The following is a 20,059-nucleotide window of genomic DNA, read 5'->3' as shown; positions in this document are numbered from 1 at the left end:
TCTTTGCTCAATACTAACAACTGATGTTTTTTTCCTTTTGAACTGTTTGTAATTTGCTAGTATACTGTGGGTAGATCGCTTTTTATGAACACATGTTACAACTAACAAGTCTTTTGTTTACTTTTCCCTTGTTATTAAATTCAACCAACATGGTTACTTAGCCATAAGACTAATGTTTAAAAAAATGTGACTTTCAGTTTCATTTTTCTACGTAAGATTTTTGTTGGCAGTTCTAACTGCAGTAAACTGGTTTTAGGCCAGAAATAAACTACTTAAAACGTTGAAGAAAATCGGCGGAGCCGTTTTCGAGATCTCTGTGCAAACATACATACATACAAGCAAACATTGCTCGTATTAGAGTATAGGATTTATTTAAATATATAAAACAATTTGAACGAATGGAGTTTTTGGCTTCTGGGGACATCAAAATGAAAAAGTAGTAAATCAGTCCCGGGCCTAGTTCTTACCATGCCACCTACGGTAATAGCTACTTCCATTTAGGGAAATTCACTCAAATTTGAACGAATAGTGTTTTTGGCCACTGGGGACATCGAAATGAAAGTACATCGGACCCGGGCCCAGGTCATACCATGAGACCTACGGTAATAGCTACTTTCCTATAGGGGAACTTGCTAAAAATGCAAAATAGCGGATATTGGGTAACAAATTGTTTTAGAAAAATGAAATTCATGATTTTCTCTTTATTTTGATCCAGAACCATATCCTGTAGTTTAGCTATTTACTTTATAATGGACACCATACACATGATGTTTTTTATTTTATCTCAGTTTTCTTCTGTCAACAAACCAACAAAATATTTTCTATGCTATTCTGACTTAATTCTAAAACTTCTTTAAACTATTATTCAACTCATTCATAGTTACCAGTTTAGTATATGTTCAACTACTCTGTGAATTTTTAACTATATATCCTACTTATCTTACCTCTCGCTTGAGTATTCGTGGTATTTTTGGTGTTTCCAGGACGTACTCAGTATGATTCTTCTTGACCAGACAGGATGTTGGAGGTGGTTGGATGAACCCAAGTGGAAGAGTGAAGATGATCCAACATGACAGAGATGCTAGCAACAGCATCTTACCTTTTTGCCACCTGAAAAAAAGGTAGTGCTAAGTAGTATTGGTAAACTGTGGGTATTTAGGGTGGAATATTTATATTGTGTAGCCTATGAAATATGTTAAAACTAGGACCATCCGGAAAATCAATCTAGCAATTACCGTGAATTAAAAAAAACAACTTTTGTTTAGAGAACATCCTATTTTTTTATCTATTGTATTTATTTATTACTATAGCAGAGTACCCGTCCTTCGTACTGGGTTAGTATATAAGTATTAAATGCTTATTGCAGTTATGGGGGAGGACACGTTTTAAGAAAATTGGTTATTTTAATTTATACGGTATGCTATAGTATAGCACATCTATCATAGCCATAATGTTCTACATCTGCACCTAAACCATAGAAAAAAGTAAAGTTCTTATTGTGCACCCCAGCTTTTTGTTGCTAGTTGGTTCAAAATTCATTTCAAATATGACTACTCATAAGGTTAACATGGGAAACTCCAGAGCCACTGGGGTGGAGCCCAAAAGGATTTTTGAGATAAGAATATGTCTATATGCTAATCGGGGATGTGAGCTATCATCATACCAAATTTCAACCCTGTTCGTTTAGTATTTTTTGTGTTTACTTGTCACAAACATCCATCCATCCAACCATCCATCCAACCAACCATCCATACATCCATACATCCAAACTTTCTCATTTATAATATTAGTAGGATGTAAATAGTGTTTTCCTGATTACAAGTGGGTAAAATTAAGCCCCTTCCTCTTTGTAAACTCTGGACTAATTGCTATAGTTTTTCAGTTTGAATCATAATTCTTTATAGCATTCATATGATGTGTCCATTCCCATTGATTATTAATTGATTTGTATTGATTATTTTCGGTTAGGTTGTATTGGATCTAAAAAGTTTAGCTTTAAAACTAGATCTAAAACTAGACTGATATGACATGATTAGTGAATATCACAAGATGATGTGAACCCTGTGTAGAGAGGAGAGACTCATGATTTAACAATCTTCATAAGAGAATCTCAGCAACAGAACATCAGTCACGACTGTATTGCTATAAGTTCCAACTAAAATATTGCAGCTGCAGAGAAAACAAATACCAGTTATACATCCGTTGGGCACATCCTTTGACTATCGATCCAATAGTCAATGGTCCCATCTAAATAGCTTGAAATAAATCATATAAAATGCCGCTGGTGGTTAGTTGAGATGATGCGGTTATGTATCACTAAAGCCTTCACATCTCAGTTAATATTCGTCCAACCTTAAAATATAAGTTGTCAATCGATTTGTAATTAAATTGTCTTGAAAGTAGTAAATCTTTGTAGTAAACCTTTTGTAAAATCAATGGGTTTTGAGTTATTGAAATAACAAAATTGTAAATGGCCGCCATTTTGTTTTATTAATTTGAAAAATTGTCATAATTTTGTTGTAGCTTTATCTAGTTGTCATAAGCAGTGTTTGTACATTTCAATTTCTTGGTTCACCACTTTTAAGGAAAAAATTATAAAAATGAATAATTGAATTGTATTAAAAAATGGTGGTTGTGTGAGTAACTAAGGACTTCCAGACGCTCTATATATTTAGTTATGTAAGGTGATTCTTTGCATATAAACGATGGTAGAGGGCTCAAATTAACAGTCTCCATCCCGTGAAAAAATATTTAAATTAAAAAAATTATAATACAATATCCATATATAAATCCGAAAGTACGCATGAACTTTCGAGAAAACTAAAAGTCACACCCCCATAAACCATGATACTTAAAATGTTCGTCATGACGAGAAATCTAGCGCAAAACTATCAATTACTTTCATAAATTGCCCTTTAAGGTCGTAATTCCTTTCCTATTAGGGAACTTTCCATTTACCTAATGTTAAAAATACGTCAGCTGTACTTATTTGTTACCTACGAGAGCACGCCCTGTGGTCGAAAAATCGACCAAAAGTATGTTTTGTACAAACTTCTCTATTTTCACCCCACACTGTAAATAAAACATGTGATTGGAATGTCTTCCATTTGTTTTGATTTTCTGTTTATATTGTGTTGTTATTTCGTCATCACCATAGCAACCCATAAGCCCCTTTTAAATTTTTTAAATTTCAAATTCATTTTTTGTGCTTATTTTTGAGCCTATTTTAATTTATAAAGGGATTCTGCACACCTACAGGAAAATAGCTTTCTAACGGTATGCGTAGATTTTCCCTACGATACACACGAGCTGAGAAAAAAGGTTTTAAAGAAACATGCTTGCCTATTAATATATAGATAGATTCTTTCCCTTATTAAAATCAGGTGTAATTATTTGTTTATATTTAACGGTACTGAATTCTGTGTTGTTTATTTCAGCTCAACTTAACTAATCAATATTGTTATTTAACTTATGAAGTCAAACGGGGTGAAGCCCGTGGGTAACAGCTAGTTAGATATAATATAATGTAAAATGTGCCCCATAAGAATAGCATTTTAGCCATTTACAGGTGGATTTTGTTTACGTCAATACAGCTGATCGTGATTTATCATTAAAGCCAGTACGCAATATTAACATTTTGATTCATTATTTGCCAGTAAATTATGCAATTTACTGTATCTTGGCCACCTTACTGTATACTATAAAACCAGGGATAACTTACCTATAATTCAGACTTTTTCGTTATGTCCTAGAATATTGAAATCAATTATTTTACTATGCAATTTTCAAATTGTTGTATTTAAATGTAAATTGATTAGTCATGGCAGATGGCTCAAATCAAAGGAATTGAACTTAGAATGGCAGAATGGCTGAAAAATAATGAAGTTACAAAAATTTTAACATCAAGTTTGATAACAAGTAAACTAGGATTGCTTTCAGAGAGGTGAAAGCAAGTTGAGCGGAACAAACGTGATTTGATATTTGTATAAAGTAACTAAATGTACTACATCTTGTTATTCAAATACCTCTTCCAAAAGTGGATTATGGTAGTTTTGACCAGGAAAATATTACAGTAGTTGGAATCTGATATTAACATTCAAAAAGAGCATTAAAGTATAAAAAAGAGAAAGGAAATTTAACATTCAAATTCAACTGTAGCCTACAACAAAAACATTGGACTTCATTTTTCACCCTTACAATCGGTTAAAGTATTTAAGTATATAAACAATTAGTAACTATTAAAAAAGCGAGTATTTAAGTATAAAAACAGGAGGGGAAATTTGACATTTAAATTCAACTGTGACACATAAAAAATTGTCTTCATTTCAACCCTTGCAATCGGTTAAACTCAGCTTTATTTGCTGGAAATAATTTATGATTGTTAATACCAAGTATTCTTGATGAAGGATATGATTGTAATGTAACTGGAATGTAGGTCTTCTACCAATATTAGGACGATTTAGAGACGGCATTTTAATACCGGCCTTAATAAAACATAGGCCTACGAAGAATGTAGGGATATTTTAATGTAAGACTCAAATGTAAAACACCTTTAAAAGACTAAAATGAACTGAATTATTGTAATACTAGCAGTAGACAAGCGGTTTGCCCTAGCCGTTGTGGTTAAATACAACGGTCTCTAGTAAAATAATGGTTGTGAAATCTATACACCACTTTATATCACTAATATTAATGGTACAGATTAAGCACATAACATTAGAATCGCATACAACATAAGGAACTCACTTTAAACACAAATGAAAATTGTTAACAACAACATTTAATCAAAAGAAAAATCAATTAAATAACAATATAACAATAAGCTGTTAAATTATTAACACATGTCTCATATGTTTAGATTATGCATACTGGTAAACCAATTTATTGCCATCCATAAAAATTATTGGTTTTTCTTTTCCGAGTCAGGTTAAAGGTCTTCTACCCGACTGATTTTCATAATTTTGGCCTTAAACTAAAGACATGGACGCACCACAGATTTGCCATCAATCATCGGCATTCATTTTGACGTATATTTCGAGTTATGCAAAAAATGCGTCCATTTACATTTCTTATGGGAGTTAAATTTGGTTTTTTTCGAGTTCGTTTGGCTCTTCTACCAGCCCGATTTTCATAATTTTGGTCTTAAAATAAGGCTATGCAAGCACATATTTGTCATCAAGCATCATTATTAATTTATCTAATGTATAACTTAAAAAAAAATTTTTTTTTTATTTTTTTACTTCAATTAAAGATGTATTCCAGGAGTTCTAATTACACCCTATTTGTTTTGGTCTGAAAACCTTTAATACCGTACCAGCTTTCATTTGAGCTATTGATTATTAAGATTCCGATCTTAATAATCCTACCTAAAGAAATCCTACCTGAATCACGAACCATCAATAATTATAATCGTTTAAGTACTTATCTGCAATCAATGATACGTAACTCAAATTTTATTTAAGTTATTTTATATGTCTTGGTCTCAAAATACTTTAAAGGCTTTCACTTGAGAAATTGATAGTTTTAATCAGTTACCAGATATACTGTATCGCTCAAGCTCAATCAGAAAACATAAATTTGATTATATCTTGGATATGTAATTTAGTTTTAGGTATATTTACTCAATTCTAATTACGTTATTCTATTTGTTTTGACCTAAGAACCTTCAGTGAAATACTAACTTCCATTTGAATTATTAAGATCAGACGTGACTAAAGCACACTGCTAAATCACGAACAACTTAAATAAAATAAAAAAAATTAAGTTATTTATTATCGATTTATAGTCAAACGGTCTTGCTTTCAACGTCAACAGTAACTGTCGACTTTGACGGGTTTCACCTAGTAAATCTTTAAAAAATCAAACTTTAATAATTATTAGCAAATCTACACGAATTAGGCTTTTCAATGACCTAGTTAATAAAATCGGTTCAGTAGAACTGTAGATTTAATTGTACAAAGTTTTAACAACAAAATCATTAGTTCAGTATTTTCTCACCATTATAAATTTGGAGGTTGCTTAACGTTTTTGCAAATAACTTTGAAATGGTGAGGAAATCGACCAAAGTGGAAGATGATATTCTGATTGAGAATAACATTTCCGACAAATCACTATTATGTATTTCTGGAAATACTCAATTAAGGCAGCCTAAAGTTGGCTACAAATATAAACTTGGAAAAAGGCGTTTCAAATGTAATATTGTTTATTTATAATGTTTACCTCAAATAGGCTATGTAATAAAATCAAATTTTCATAATTATTTGCAAATCCACACGAATTAGGCTTTTCAACAACCCATTAAGTAACAAAATCGGTCCTGTAGAAGTCTAGATTTAGTTGTACAAAGTTTAACAAAAATATATCTAATTCAGTATTTTCTCACCACTATAAATTTGGAGATCACTTAGATTATTGCCAATAACTTTTAAATCGAGGGAAATCGACCAAAGTGGATGTGATCTTTTGAAAGAGAATAAAATTTACTACAAATAACTACCATTCATTTCTTGAAAATTCTTAATAGAGACGGCCAAAATCTGGCTACAAATAGAAACTTGAAAACAGAAACATAAAAAAGCAGTTTTTAATGTATTTTTGTTATTTTTACTTTTTTACCACAAAGATTTAATAAAATCACAGTTTCATAATTATTTGCAAATCTACATGAGTTGGACTTTCCAATGACCCATTAATTACCAAAATCGGTCCAGTAGAAGTCTAGATTTAGTTGTACAAAGTTTAACAAAAATATCCCTAACACAGTATCTTCTCATTACTATAAATTCGGAGGTTGCTTAGCTTTTTTGCAAATAACTTTTGCAATGGTGAGGAAATCGACTTAAGTTGATGGTGATATTCTGAAAGACAATAAAATTTCCTACAAATTGGTACCATACACTTCTTGGAAACACTCAAGAAGGCAGCCAAAAGTCTCACCCAAATAAAAAGTCTGAAAAACACCGTTTTCAATGTATTTCTTATGGAAAACATGTTTTTTTTCACCATAAATCATAACAAAAACAAACTTTCATAATTATTTGCAAATCTACACGAATTAAGCTTTCCAACGACACATTAATTAATAAAATCGGTCCAGTAGAACTCTAGATTTAGTTGTACAAAGATTTTTAAAACTGAATTATATATAGAAAATAGATGTAACATTGTAAATACATTAGAGAGTACATTAATTGATTGTCAAACATCGTTGCATTGTTTTCATAGTGGGCGTGTGCCATCATCACATCTGTGTTAAAAGCTACCTTAAATACAATCAAGCACTCATCTCACTGAAAGTATTTGTTACTGGAAAGTGGAAAATCAAAAGTATATATGAACGTCTTAACTCCTTCAACCCTGGGAGTCCCAGTATTGAAACTAAAAAATTTACATTGAAGAGCTCATGAATAAAATGTGAACTATAGAGGCACAACTACATAAAATTTTGTTAAGGTTTTGACAAAATTACTCATTTTACACATTAATAAACAAATCCATGGAAAAAACTTAATACCTCACTGCAGCAAACCTGCCGACTAAGCGAATTCCCATTTGTCTGAATTGATTTTCAATTAAATCTATTTAAATATCATTAGGTTTAACGAGTACCTAGGTTTGATGCTACATGGAAACTAATAAAGTGTTTTTTTTTTTTTTTTGTAAAATGTCAATAGCTTTAGTATAAAATAAATAAATTTGCCAGTTTTGATCAAAACATACCCATAAACATAACTATAACTATACAACATTTTACAATATTCTCCATAACAATAACATGTGAATTTTACATGTACATTTTTTTTTCTCCGTTACCAATGACCGTAAAAAAACAATTTTATAAACTAAATTATTTGTTTTTTAAGCTCTTTAAAAAGATCCAGAGAGAAATTTTGAAATTATATTCTATTTTTCATATATATATATATGTATGTATACATGAAAAATATAATAATAGGGCTAGGCCTACTATATATAAATGAAAATCAAACATTGAAAAACTTAGTACCCGAGTACAGTAGTCGCAGCTAGTCTGGGCGCGCGGACCCTTGCTGAGACCCCACAGCCTCGCTGAACAACCCCAGAGAGCCGTGTGGGCCAGATGTTTTTGGAAATGAGCAATAAACACTCCCCTCTACACCCCCGCCATAGCGCGGCCGCGCGCCCAGACTAGCTGCGACTACTGTAAAAAATATTTATTAAGATATTTACTCAATATAATAGATGTATTTGAACGAACAGTGTTTTTGGCCTCTGGGGACATCAAAATGAAAATTTAAATCGGTCCCGGACTCAAGTCTTACCATCACATCTACGGTAATAGTTACTTCCCTATAGGGTAATTCGCTTAAAGCAGAAAATGAGCTATTAAGAAAAAAACCGCTTATTCTCTTATTGGGAAACTCTTATTGGGAATCGGAGCTAGTGCCGTTCTATTCTTTGCCGTGGGGATTATAAACTGTCAAAACCGTCAGATAGGCCCGAGTGCCGTTTGACTCCCCAGAGCGATGCCGTTTTTGTAAGAGTGATTCAGGGGAGGGGTAGTGGAAGGGGGTGTAGTGGGTAGGATGTAACGGAGACCGTGTACAGTTTCTTAATTGGGCTACCCTATCGATTTGATTAGTAAACCTTTATTCACTTGTTTCATAATCAGCAAGTATGTTAGGTTAGGTTATAACATTTTTATTTAATACCGAAAACAAATTTTGCTCATCCCCCTGGTCGATTTTTCCACCCCCATAACCACCGCACCGTGGAACCGGTCACTGATAGCTGGCCGGCGCTCGCCCCGCCAAGCAGGGCCGGTACACACACACACACACACACACACACACACACACACACACACACACACACCGACTTTTGTCGTGCCCCTGTACGACTCAAGAAATCGTATATCTGCACAAGTAGAGAAACAAAGTAGGCAATGGAAGTCGCATGGGGGTGTGTACACACTAGTGCGACAGCAGTCGTGGAGGCGTAAAAGTCGTGGACGACAAAGTTCGAGTCGCGCCTTACACCGACTGGGGGTCCGACAGGCAAGTCGTGTCGTATGGGCTCACGACTGTTTTGAGTCGTAGTGGGACATGGCGTTATACGGCTGTCGCGTCGGTGTATACCATGGTGTATACACACTAATGCGTCTCGGGCAGTCTCGGGACACGACTGCGGGGCGCCACGCTGGGTTTTTAGCTATTTAAAACTGGTCTACGACACTTAATTATTAAATTACAAACGTTCAAAAACCAAATTTTTTGCCATTTTAGACGTTCTCCAAGATGTTATCGTGGCAACGGTTGTGAGAGGCTAAGTCAAGTATTATTAAGGAACGCGGCAGCGTTCCGCCCCGCCAAGTCCCCCAGCGGTACACAGCTGCTGCAGTGTATATATACATGACGTGACAAAGTGGCTTTTTTACTCGTCTATAGCTCTGAAGAAACAAAAGCTATTAAAATAATTGTTCATCCACTGGATAGGGGCAATCATTCTTGGCAAAATAAAAAAAAGAATTTAAAAAAGGTTGTGTTTGAGCCAAGAAAAACTAGTTTGAAAATTCACAAATTTTCCGTGTTCTCCTTCTTCTCCTTAAATGTTGACGGACCTACAGCCCAAACCACTGGCTCAATTTTAATGTTTTTTATGTTGTTTGAAAGCCCTTAGCGTGTAGATGTGCCTTTTGAGGGTCACAAGTCGGTGCGTTGACCCATAAACCCTTGGCAAGCCCTCAAAGTACGATTTTGGCCCATTTAATTAACATAGGATTAAAATCAAAACAAAAGAAGGATCAGCTGCGATTAAATCTCAATTAATTTAAAATGTTAGAGAAATTCATAGGATCAGCTGAAAAATTATTTTAAAACTTTTATAAAGTATTTTTTTCAGGTATACCGAATGATTTGAGCTACTTACTATATAAAATTACTTAGAGCAGTGATATTCCCCGATACTTTCCATTGAAAAATGCAGTGTACCGATGGTACACTGGTACAGCAGCTCGTCATTTTTAACAGTTTAATACTACTTATCAAAACATATGAAACCTAGGAACTTGAAACTTAGTACTAGTACTAAGGTTAGTTTTAACATTGTTTCTTCATAATATTGCCAAAATTTATTTAACTAAATAAGGTTAGTTTTATGTTTTGATACGCTAAAACAAATAAAACAATCGGGAAAATCCGTCTACGTATGTTAAACAAGCAAAAAAGTGAATGTAAAAAGTGATATGTAAATTTAGGATAACAATGAGTTTTTCAATATTTGTTTTGCCTTATGCTATTTCTAACAAACCTAATCTGTTTGATTACATTTTTACTTCTCTAATAAGGGCTCAATTTACACTAGTCTTTAGATATACGGGTTTAATTATCGGAACACTTATGTAACACCAATGCATTTTATGTGTAGTTGTGCCCTGGTCTATATATAAGAGAAAAGAGGATTTTTATTTTAACTGTTAATTTTCTACAAAAATAAATACAATCTAACAAAAAACCACTAAGTGGTAACACTTCCCCCGCCAAGTCAGCAACCCAAAAAAGACAATAAATCACCACTTTTCCGCCAAGTAAAACAATGTAATGTATGTAAGTTTGGCCACTTGGCGGCAGAATTTTGCTTGATCACTTTAAAAAATACCATAAAATTAGTTTCATCGAGCAAGTATCTCTCCCAATAGTACATTGCTAGATGAGAGCTTATTTTACAAAATTTGACCTTATTTGTGCCACATTTCATAAAATCATAATAGTGATGGTTTTATATTTACTGATTACCTCGAAATTATTATACTTAGTTGGACTAATTAATTAGAGAAGTTGATTTGTGAAATTATCCACCAACGTAACTTTAATGAAAAAAAAACAAGCAAAAGTCTGCCGCCAAGTTGCCAAACTTACATACATTACATTGTTTTACTTGGCGGAAAAGTGGTGATTTATTGTCTTTTTTGGGTTGCTGACTTGGCGGGGGAAGTGTTACCACTTAGTGGTTTTTTGTTAGATTACATTTATGAAGGCTACTTCAAAATAGGTGAATGATTGTAATTTTTCAAATAGTTCGACATTAAACAAGGCCTTTGTTGATTTTTAACCATAGGTGAGCCATTAAATGGGGTATTATAAATTTTGACAGTTCAGCCCATAACACAATGGCCGGTCCGGCCATTTTGTAGTCCGGCCGGTGGTCCGGTCCCGAGGTGGCCGAAGTAGAGAGAGTCTGCTGTATGTACATTTACAAAAATAACTTATTGTAATGGTAACTTATTGTAAAGGGCAACAAATATTAACCAAAATTAACATTACCTTAATTGGTAACACAGATTAGACGAATTAAGGATGTATAATGAAATGTACATAAATTCCATTACACAAATTCTTGTTTATTTTTGCAAAGTGTTTCAAAACAAGTTTTTTACATAGCAACTACTAAACTTCCCATACACATTCATTCTGGTATGCCTGTATGCTTGGGTTAGCTGGGTTAGTAGTCCTAAAGCCAGTAGAGTTCGCTGTTGTGTACGTATACCGATACGACAACTGTCGTGAGGTAACCATCGATGTATAATAACTATAATGTAGAGTTATTATACATCGATGGAGGTAACACGACTTTGTCGTATGTTATTGCACGACACGAACAGTCGTACCTACTCACATGCGTCCAAGTTGGTTTTTGTGTAGGCCTACCAGCCCTTAGGCTGTAAATGACCCTCGTCAAAGTGTTTAGGAAAATGGCACTCGGCCCTGCACTCGTTTTAGCGAATTTCCCATATTGGGAATAAATTGACGTAGTACCGTAGTTAATTTTAAATTCCCATGTTATTCTTATGAATAATAAGTTAACTGTTGTAGTTTGCTTGTTTATGAACATACTAGCTGAGTACCCGTCCTTCGTACGGGGTTGGTATACAATGCTTATTGTAGTTAAATACTCGTGCTTTGCATTTGCAATTAGAGAGGACAAGTTTTGAGAAAATTTGGTTTACTATAATCTACGGTATACTATAGTACCGGACCGGTATACAGAACATCTACCATAGCCATAATGTTCTACCACTTCACCTAAACAATAGAAAGAAGTAAAGTTCTCACACTCAGGTTTTTGTTGCTGCTTGGTTCAAATTAGCTGTTGTCATAAATGTATAAAGAACTAATGGTGCTGCACCCTGTTGGTAAGCCGTGTAACCTTTTAATGCTATTGAATATCATAGAAACAAATTGTCTAGTTGAAACAGCTGGAAATAGTTGTGTAACTAGTGGGCAAAGTGTGTGCGGAATGATCTCGAGTGCAGGAAAGGCCTTTTGTACTCGTGTTACAAATTATATTTTTCCTACAGTCACTATAAAGCATATAAATAATTAGTCTTTCAAACACTATACAACACGTTTTTAGGTTCAGCTGGCAACACAAATAGGTGCCCTAGAGAAAGTAGTATACCCGGTCCGTATCACTCCGCTATTTTTCCTCAGCAAGAAATGTGCTCCGCGTTTTGAGAATATAGTTCCGTATGTTTTTGTAGTTTGAAGTGGTTTCCTCGCAAAAAAAAATGCTTTAAGGGTATTTTCTTGTTTATTAAGATCGTAGGAATGGTTTAAAAACATTGAAAAGAAAAGTCCAGAAAGTTCAGAAATACCGAAACTATAAACACGAAATGACAGGTTAAATCGTAGTTATCAATCAGCTGCTCATAGTATTATTATCTTTAAGTGTTGCCAACCTATTTCCAAGCGTACACGGATTACGTGCATAATAGAACCACGCTGTTTTGTGTTGTTTCGTTGGAATCCTGATGTGCGCCAAAGTAAACCGTACGACAAAGTATAAACCGTACGACAAAGTATAAATATGCAGCAATTAGCAGCTTTCTGTACTATAAACAGTACAAGGAAGCCAACTTTGTCGGGTGACTGTAGGAAAAATTATTTAATTCCTTTTAAATATGAATACTCATAAGGTTAACATGGGAAACTCTTTAGAGGTAAGAATATGTCTATATGTTAATCGGGAATGTGAGCTTTCATCATACCAAATTTCAACACAATCCGACAAGTAGTTAATGCCTTATTGAACTTCAAACAAACAAACAAATAAATAAACAAACAATAAACACACAAACTTTCTGTAATATGTTTCATATTACACATTGACTTGTGTTCTTTAATATGTTATATAATTTATGCCTGCCTTCATTCTTTATTTTAATTGAACCAACATATGTTTTATTATCATTATGACTTTGTAAATATGTCCAATAAATATACACATCTTTTTTGTCAAAGTCTTGTCTGTCCTTAATATTTTTTACATTTGGTGCCGAAACCCGACTTTATCATGTCAATAAGGAGATCAGAGAGGGAAAGACACCCTCCAGACAGATATACTCCAGCAATTGGGAATAACAACGACAAAACTGTTAATCCAAAGCCAAGTAAAGACCAACCATCAGTATCTGCCAAATCTAGTACTTCTTCAAGTAGACGACGATTAATGGAAGTGGAGCTGAAGAAGCTGGAAGAAATACAGAAATTGGAAAGAGCCCATGAAGAAAGAGAAATGGAGCGACAACGACAAATGGAAGCTAGAGAACTAGAGCGACAGAAGCAACTGCTGACAGCGAGAGCTGAGCTTGAGTCTGCTTCAGTGTGTGGCAGTCAACAGTCAAGCCGCCCTAGTAATCGATCTGAAACCAAGGTAGGACTTAGCATAAATCTTGATGATGAGGAAGAACCGCAAAGCAAGGTTGAAAGGTGGTTGAATGATAAAGAACCGACAGTTCTTAAGTCCTCATCAGCCATCATGACCTCAGCCGTGCAAAAGCTTGCGGATACCTTCCAAAAAGCTATACAGCCTGTTTCATTTCGTCAAAAACTTCCAAACTTCAGTGGCAAGCCTGATGAATGGCCGATATTTTTTTCGGCGTATGAAAAAACTGCCCATTTTTTTAGTGAGGATGACAACCTTATAAGAGTACGGAATTGTCTAGAAGGAGAAGCATTTAGAATGGTTAAGCCTCTTTTTGTCTCAAGTCAAAATCTTAAGTCGATTATCAAGACCTTACAGATGCGTTTTGGTAGACCAGAACTCATTTTGGAGTCAATGTTAAAAAAGACTCGTAGGCTACCTTCTGTCAAGGAAGATGACACTACAAGTCTTGTTGAGTTTTCGACAAATATTTGGAATTTTACTGCTACAGCAGAGTCATTACATCTAGAAAATTATGTATTAAGCCCTTACTTACTAAATGAATGTCTCAACAAACTTCCCTATAGTTTAAAATACAGGTGGGCTGAGCATGTAAGTAATAATGCTCTAAGCAGTCCCGACTTGAAGGAGTTTTCCACTTGGTTGGAAAAACAATGCTCAATCCTGAGTATTTACTTTCGTCCTATAGAAGAGAAACTCTGGCAGAAGAAAACTGACATAAAGCCGGTTTATACAAGTTCTACCGAAGACAAACAGTTTAACTGTATGTTTTGTCTCGACAGCCATGAAAGTGAACGATGTGGAGTTTTCAGGAAGGCAGATGTATCGCAGAGATGGAAAATGATTGTCGAAAAGAAACTATGTTTCTTCTGCTTTCGACGTCACCAGCTCCAAAAATGTAAAGTAAAAAAGGTTTGTGGGTGCAGGTTGTTTCACCATCGTCTTCTCCATACTGACAAAATTGAGATGTTTCCCAAACAGGACAGCGAACCGCAAAATAAAGAAATTATTAGCAGTCATGTTGTTAATAACCGTGTTCTATTAAGAGTATGTCCAGTGACATTATATGGCCCAAGTTGTCAGATCGACACTTACGCACTCTTAGATGACGGGTCAACAGTATCTTTGTTGGATTCAGCTACAGCCGATAAATTAGGCGTCAACGGTAGTATTGAACCACTCACGACATGCTGGTCCAATGCAACCCAACATTTCGACCCAACATCCATGACTGTGAAAGTTAAAATTAAAGGGTTATATGAGGACGAAGTATTTACATTAAACAATGTACGAACCCAGTCATCATTGAACTTACCAAAACAAATGGCGGATACTGTCAAACTGAAAAAGAAGTGGTCTCACTTACGGTCAATTGGTCAACCTTTACCGTCAGCAAATTTGAAACCTACAATACTTATAGGTCAAGACAACTGTGACCTTATTCTAGCAAGGAAAATAGTTGAAGGTCCTCCCAACTCTCCAGTCTTGTCTTGGAGCCGTTTAGGCTGGACATTGCACGGTAAATGTCATGAACACATTGGACGAGTAGATAGTCAATTCACTTTAACGTCTTTTGAAAGTGAAAAACTTCATGATATTATCAAAGATTCTTTCGAAATTGAGAATTATGGCGTGTCCCTAGTAGAAGATGACAATGTGAAATCAGCTGAAGACGAAAAAGCCCTCAAGATTTTAGAAGATACTACCAAAAAAGTAGGGGATAGGTATGAATCCGGCCTACTATGGAAGTCAGAAGACTTTAAATATCCACCGAGCTATGAAAATGCGCTGAAAAGGCTTAAGGGTATTGAAAGGAAGATGGCAAGAGACGAAAACTTTCATAACAAATACAAAGCCAAGATCACTGACTATGAAGAAAAAGGTTACATCAGAAAACTACGTGATGACGAAGCTAATGTTATAAATGACCGGACTTATTATCTGCCTCATTTTGGGGTAATAAATCCAAACAAACCTGAAAAACTGAGGTTAGTATTTGACGCAGCTGCTAAAGTGAATGGTGCATCATTCAATGATGGTTTGCTTAGTGGTCCTGACCTTTTGAACCCTCTGCCAGCAGTACTTCTCAAATTCAGATTAAGAAAATTTGCGATCGCAAGTGACATACAAGAAATGTTTCATCAAGTACGTATCAGAAAAGAAGATGTCGATTCGCAAAGGTTTCTATGGAGAGAAGATCCGAACAACAAACCAGATACCAATATCATGGAAGCAATGATATTTGGATCAACGTGTTCCCCGAGTACTGCCTTGTATGTAGTAAACAGCAACGCCAAGAGGTTTCTACAAATTTACCCAGAGGCAAGTAAAGCGATCCTCTGCAGTGAATACATGGACGATCTACTAGACTCTACTGATACAGAAGAAGAAGCTAGAGTTAGAATACAACAGATAACAGAAATTCACAAGTCCGGAGGTTTTAAAATCTGTAACTGGTTGTCAAATTCAAAAGAAATTTTACTTGAAATGCCGGAAGATTTGAAGGCAAACTCTACAAAACAGCTGCAACCTAAAAGTCGTCTAGCTACAGAACGTATCCTCGGAATGTGGTGGGATGCTGAAACTGGCCAATTTTCATTTCACCGGAACGCCGAAAAGGTACAGTTGGGTGAAACAAGGTATCCGACCAAACGTGAAGTTTTCAGAGGAGCTATGTCCATTTTCGATCCATTTGGATTAGTTGTACCTACTATTATAAAAGGGAGAATGCTTGTTCAAGACTTTTGGCGAACAAACATAACGTGGGACGAGGTTCTTTCAAGAGAACTTAGTAAAAAATGGCAAGACTGGCTTCAAACAGTGATTGTCTGCAGAGCTTCACCATACCTCGATGCTATTTTGACGTCAAAACAATTGAAAAAGTTGAACTCCATATGTTTGTCGATGCTAGTGAAGAGGCTATGCAGCAGTTTCATATCTACGTGTGCCAGAGGTACCCGAAAACTGCCCAAGAAATACATGGCCCCTTGGCCGAATCTCGGCTGTCTACCCAGGTCACGATGGCCAAGTACGAATAGTAGACATCACAACATCAAAAGGAACTTATCGTCGGCCTCTGACTAAAGTTGCAGTCCTTACCGTTGGAGGAGAAAAGATGTAATATGTTTCATATTACACATTGACTTGTGTTCTTTAATATGTTATATAATTTATGCCTGCCTTCATTCTTTATTTTAATTGAACCAACATATGTTTTATTATCATTATGACTTTGTAAATATGTCCAATAAATATACACATCTTTTTTGTCAAAGTCTTGTCTGTCTTTAATATTTTTTACACTTTCACATTCATAATATTAGTATGATTGTGATCAAATTTGGAAAATGAATTTATTTCTTACTAAACTATTAACATTTTACAGACAAACTTTTACCCTCCCTGTTGCAGCAAACCTAAGTACACGTTAAACTAATGCTATTAAAATAGGGAATATAGGCTATGTGATATTTTTAAGTATACATTTTAGTGTAAATCCAATCAGGCAAATGGAAAATCGCTTAGTCTGCAGGTTTGCTGCGGTTGGGGTATTTATTTTTAAGTTATTATCTTATCCTCATATGAATATTAAACGAGTCTACACTATACAAGAATATCAATGTATTCGTGACTATTTGCGATGTTGGATTAAATACCAAGTAGTGTTTTCATTTCAATGGTGACAAGTTAAAAAAATATTGATACCAATACCAACGAATTGTGAACAGTCTTGTTTGAATTGATTTCAGTCTGAGTTGTGTACTGATGTTCTACAAAGTAAATATTAGTTCCCTTTTAGCTGTAATAAGTAAATGGATACAGTAGCCTAAGCACAAAATCATTAACTACTACTCGTATAATTTGAATTGCCGGAAAATGGGTTCTTAAAACCAAACAGAGTTTCGATGATATTCAACACCCACGTCGTTCGTCATCTTAAACAGGGGGAACAGGGCGCATTCAGCGATAAAGCATCGACCCCAAATGAAGCTTTAAAAGTAATGACAATTCAAATAAAAGCTGGTTTGAGTCCGAGGAAACATTATAACGCACGAAATACATTTTCTCGTCGTTTAAAGGGAATGTTTTACTAGTTTTTACTTCAAAAATATCACAGACCAATAAAGTACCGTAAAAAAGCTAAATCAAGTAGGCGCAAGATCTGGTAACGAAAAACTGGCTTACATCAGTTGGGGGACGCACCTTTTAACTATTTTTAAGCCGAATTGTTTTAAACTAAACATATTTTATACCGTTTTCAAATTGTTAAATGCTAGTTTGAGACTTAACTGAACCTGATCAATGAAGGAGGTAGGAATGAATTGTGAAACCTGATGTATTATTATTTCATAAGCGATTGTAAATCCATAAATTACAATAATTTAATACCTTACCGTCATCACTTGTAGACATATTTTTAACAGCAAGCCTTGCTTAATCTATTATTTTAGGCAATATTTTAACCATGGCATGTTTTAGCAAGAAACTTATAGAGGTGAAATCAATTATATTTTATGATTTGAAATGTTCACAGTGTAAAACTGTTCCTCACCTGTCCGCAAGACTCCCCCAAAATGGCGCTGCCAAAAATTCTACAAAAGGCCTAGAACCGATTAAAAGTCCACACTGGCCCGGATTCATCCCCATCTGCTTGAAATACACACCCATGAGCGGAAAAAGAGAACCGAACGCGGAATAGAAAAAGAAATAGAACGTTTTTACGGTCAATAGTTCTTGATCCACATCTCCGCACAGCAGTTCGATGATGTCGGATTTGCCGCGGATCTTGTGCGTGGCCTCCTTTGGTTGTGGGTAGAGGTTCGGGTCGACTTCCCCGAGGGCCTCCGGATCAACCTTTGGTCGGATACCCGGCTGGTTGATGGGGATTGACCCCGGATCTCCTCCGTAGCCGTCCATGGTCAGAGGGTGACTGTAGACTGAGGTCGATACTGAAGAAACCACCCCCGGAGGGTGAACTCGCCCAGATCAATATACAACGCCGCCACCCTCTATCACCACACTAGCGACTGACCTGTAATAACAAGTGACACACTTCCACTTCACACGTACTCCTCACCTCACCAAACGCCGCGCCGATATCATGATGTTAAAACAATACAAGTTATGAATATATAAACAAAAACCATATAAACAATTTTTACTATGATTTACTAAATTTACTATGCTTCACTAAACTAGATACACCATTAGGGAGTTATGATAATCGTGAAATATTCATCTACTCTGTATTGCGTTTTTTGGAACTTGATTTTTTTTACAATTAAGGTAATTAAATCTTAAAGTAATTAAGAAATTATGACGTTAAGTAAAAATGCTATAACTTACCTTCTTCAATGTTTTAAAAATTAAGAGATTTTTTAAATGTGATTACAATAAACCATTAGAATTATCACAGTATGCAGTTTTAAAAGTATGGCCTATTTGATTTTATTTTGCTGACCAAGGTACTAAGCATTTTGATGCCATGTGACTACATACGACCATAGACAAACCCCTACGACTACGACCATAGCATAGATAAAACATATAGTACTCCTCAAGCGTTAATGTCATGAGGGAGGATTATGTTTTATCTATGGACATGACATATCCTCCTAGAAGGCTATGCCTATGATCATCGGCCTGATCCATTTTATAGCGCGGGAACCGATTTTGTAGACGCCGTGATAACAACCTCGATATTCTTCAAATTAGTCGACAAAGTTAATTCATTAGTTTGAATAGAGAACCGCTGTCTTTATTTATTTATTTCCCAACGGTTTATACCAGTTTACAAAAATGGATACAATATTATGTTAATGAGATGGCTAAATTCATGCAACAGTAAGAGTGGTAACAGCAAGAACGTAATAGAATGAATAACAATTAACAAGTAATAAAATATATCTATATAATTAATACGCTACATGAAAATTTGTCGGTTGAACTCATCCGCCATTTCTTAACCGATTTTATCCATTGACGTCTCATTGGAAAGAGCGTGTCACTGTGGATGCGATACTCTATGGTGTGGATTAACGTCCGCACGAGTGAGTATTTTGACTATCCGCAGTATCCTGATAATTAGACCAATTCGTATATACCAAGGCAAAAATGTGGTTCGTATTCTACTATAAAGTGCAGGTCCCTTAGTTGCCATTAGCTGTATGGGCTATTAATTAACAGCTGTTTCTAAGGATATGTCGGCCTTAGTCATTAACAAGATGACTACAAGATCGCGCCACTCATCCTACACTCATCTCCATTCATGGCTTAAAATACCTACTTTGTATGGTCGCCATTTCATTGAAAAGTATAAAAGTAAAGTATTATTAAAAGAAAGAATCTAAGGTCGAGA

The 20,059-nt window shown here is 35.1% G+C and overlaps 1 protein-coding gene across 1 annotated transcript in view; it reads right to left on the bottom strand.

The window, feature by feature from the left end:
- Nucleotides 1-18,702, bottom strand: part of LOC128985292 (major facilitator superfamily domain-containing protein 6) — a 37,848-nt gene extending 19,146 nt beyond the window's left edge. Inside the window, exons 1-2 of the mRNA XM_054404685.1 lie at nucleotides 18,254-18,702; nucleotides 945-1,110 (exon numbers count right to left, since the gene is read on the bottom strand). Of these exons, the coding sequence (XP_054260660.1) occupies nucleotides 945-1,110; nucleotides 18,254-18,618 (531 nt within the window). The 5' untranslated portion in view covers nucleotides 18,619-18,702. The remainder of the gene's footprint in view (nucleotides 1-944; nucleotides 1,111-18,253) is intronic.
- Between the last annotated feature and the right edge of the window lie 1,357 nt (nucleotides 18,703-20,059).

This window comes from Macrosteles quadrilineatus, unplaced genomic scaffold, assembly GCF_028750875.1.
Source record: "Macrosteles quadrilineatus isolate MER2022 unplaced genomic scaffold, UCM_ALF_1.0 Scaffold_1__1_contigs__length_201487025, whole genome shotgun sequence".
Classification (NCBI taxonomy): Eukaryota; Metazoa; Arthropoda; class Insecta; order Hemiptera; family Cicadellidae; genus Macrosteles; species Macrosteles quadrilineatus.
Note: the sequence above shows the minus strand (reverse complement) of the source record. Positions and strands in the feature narration are given on the sequence as shown.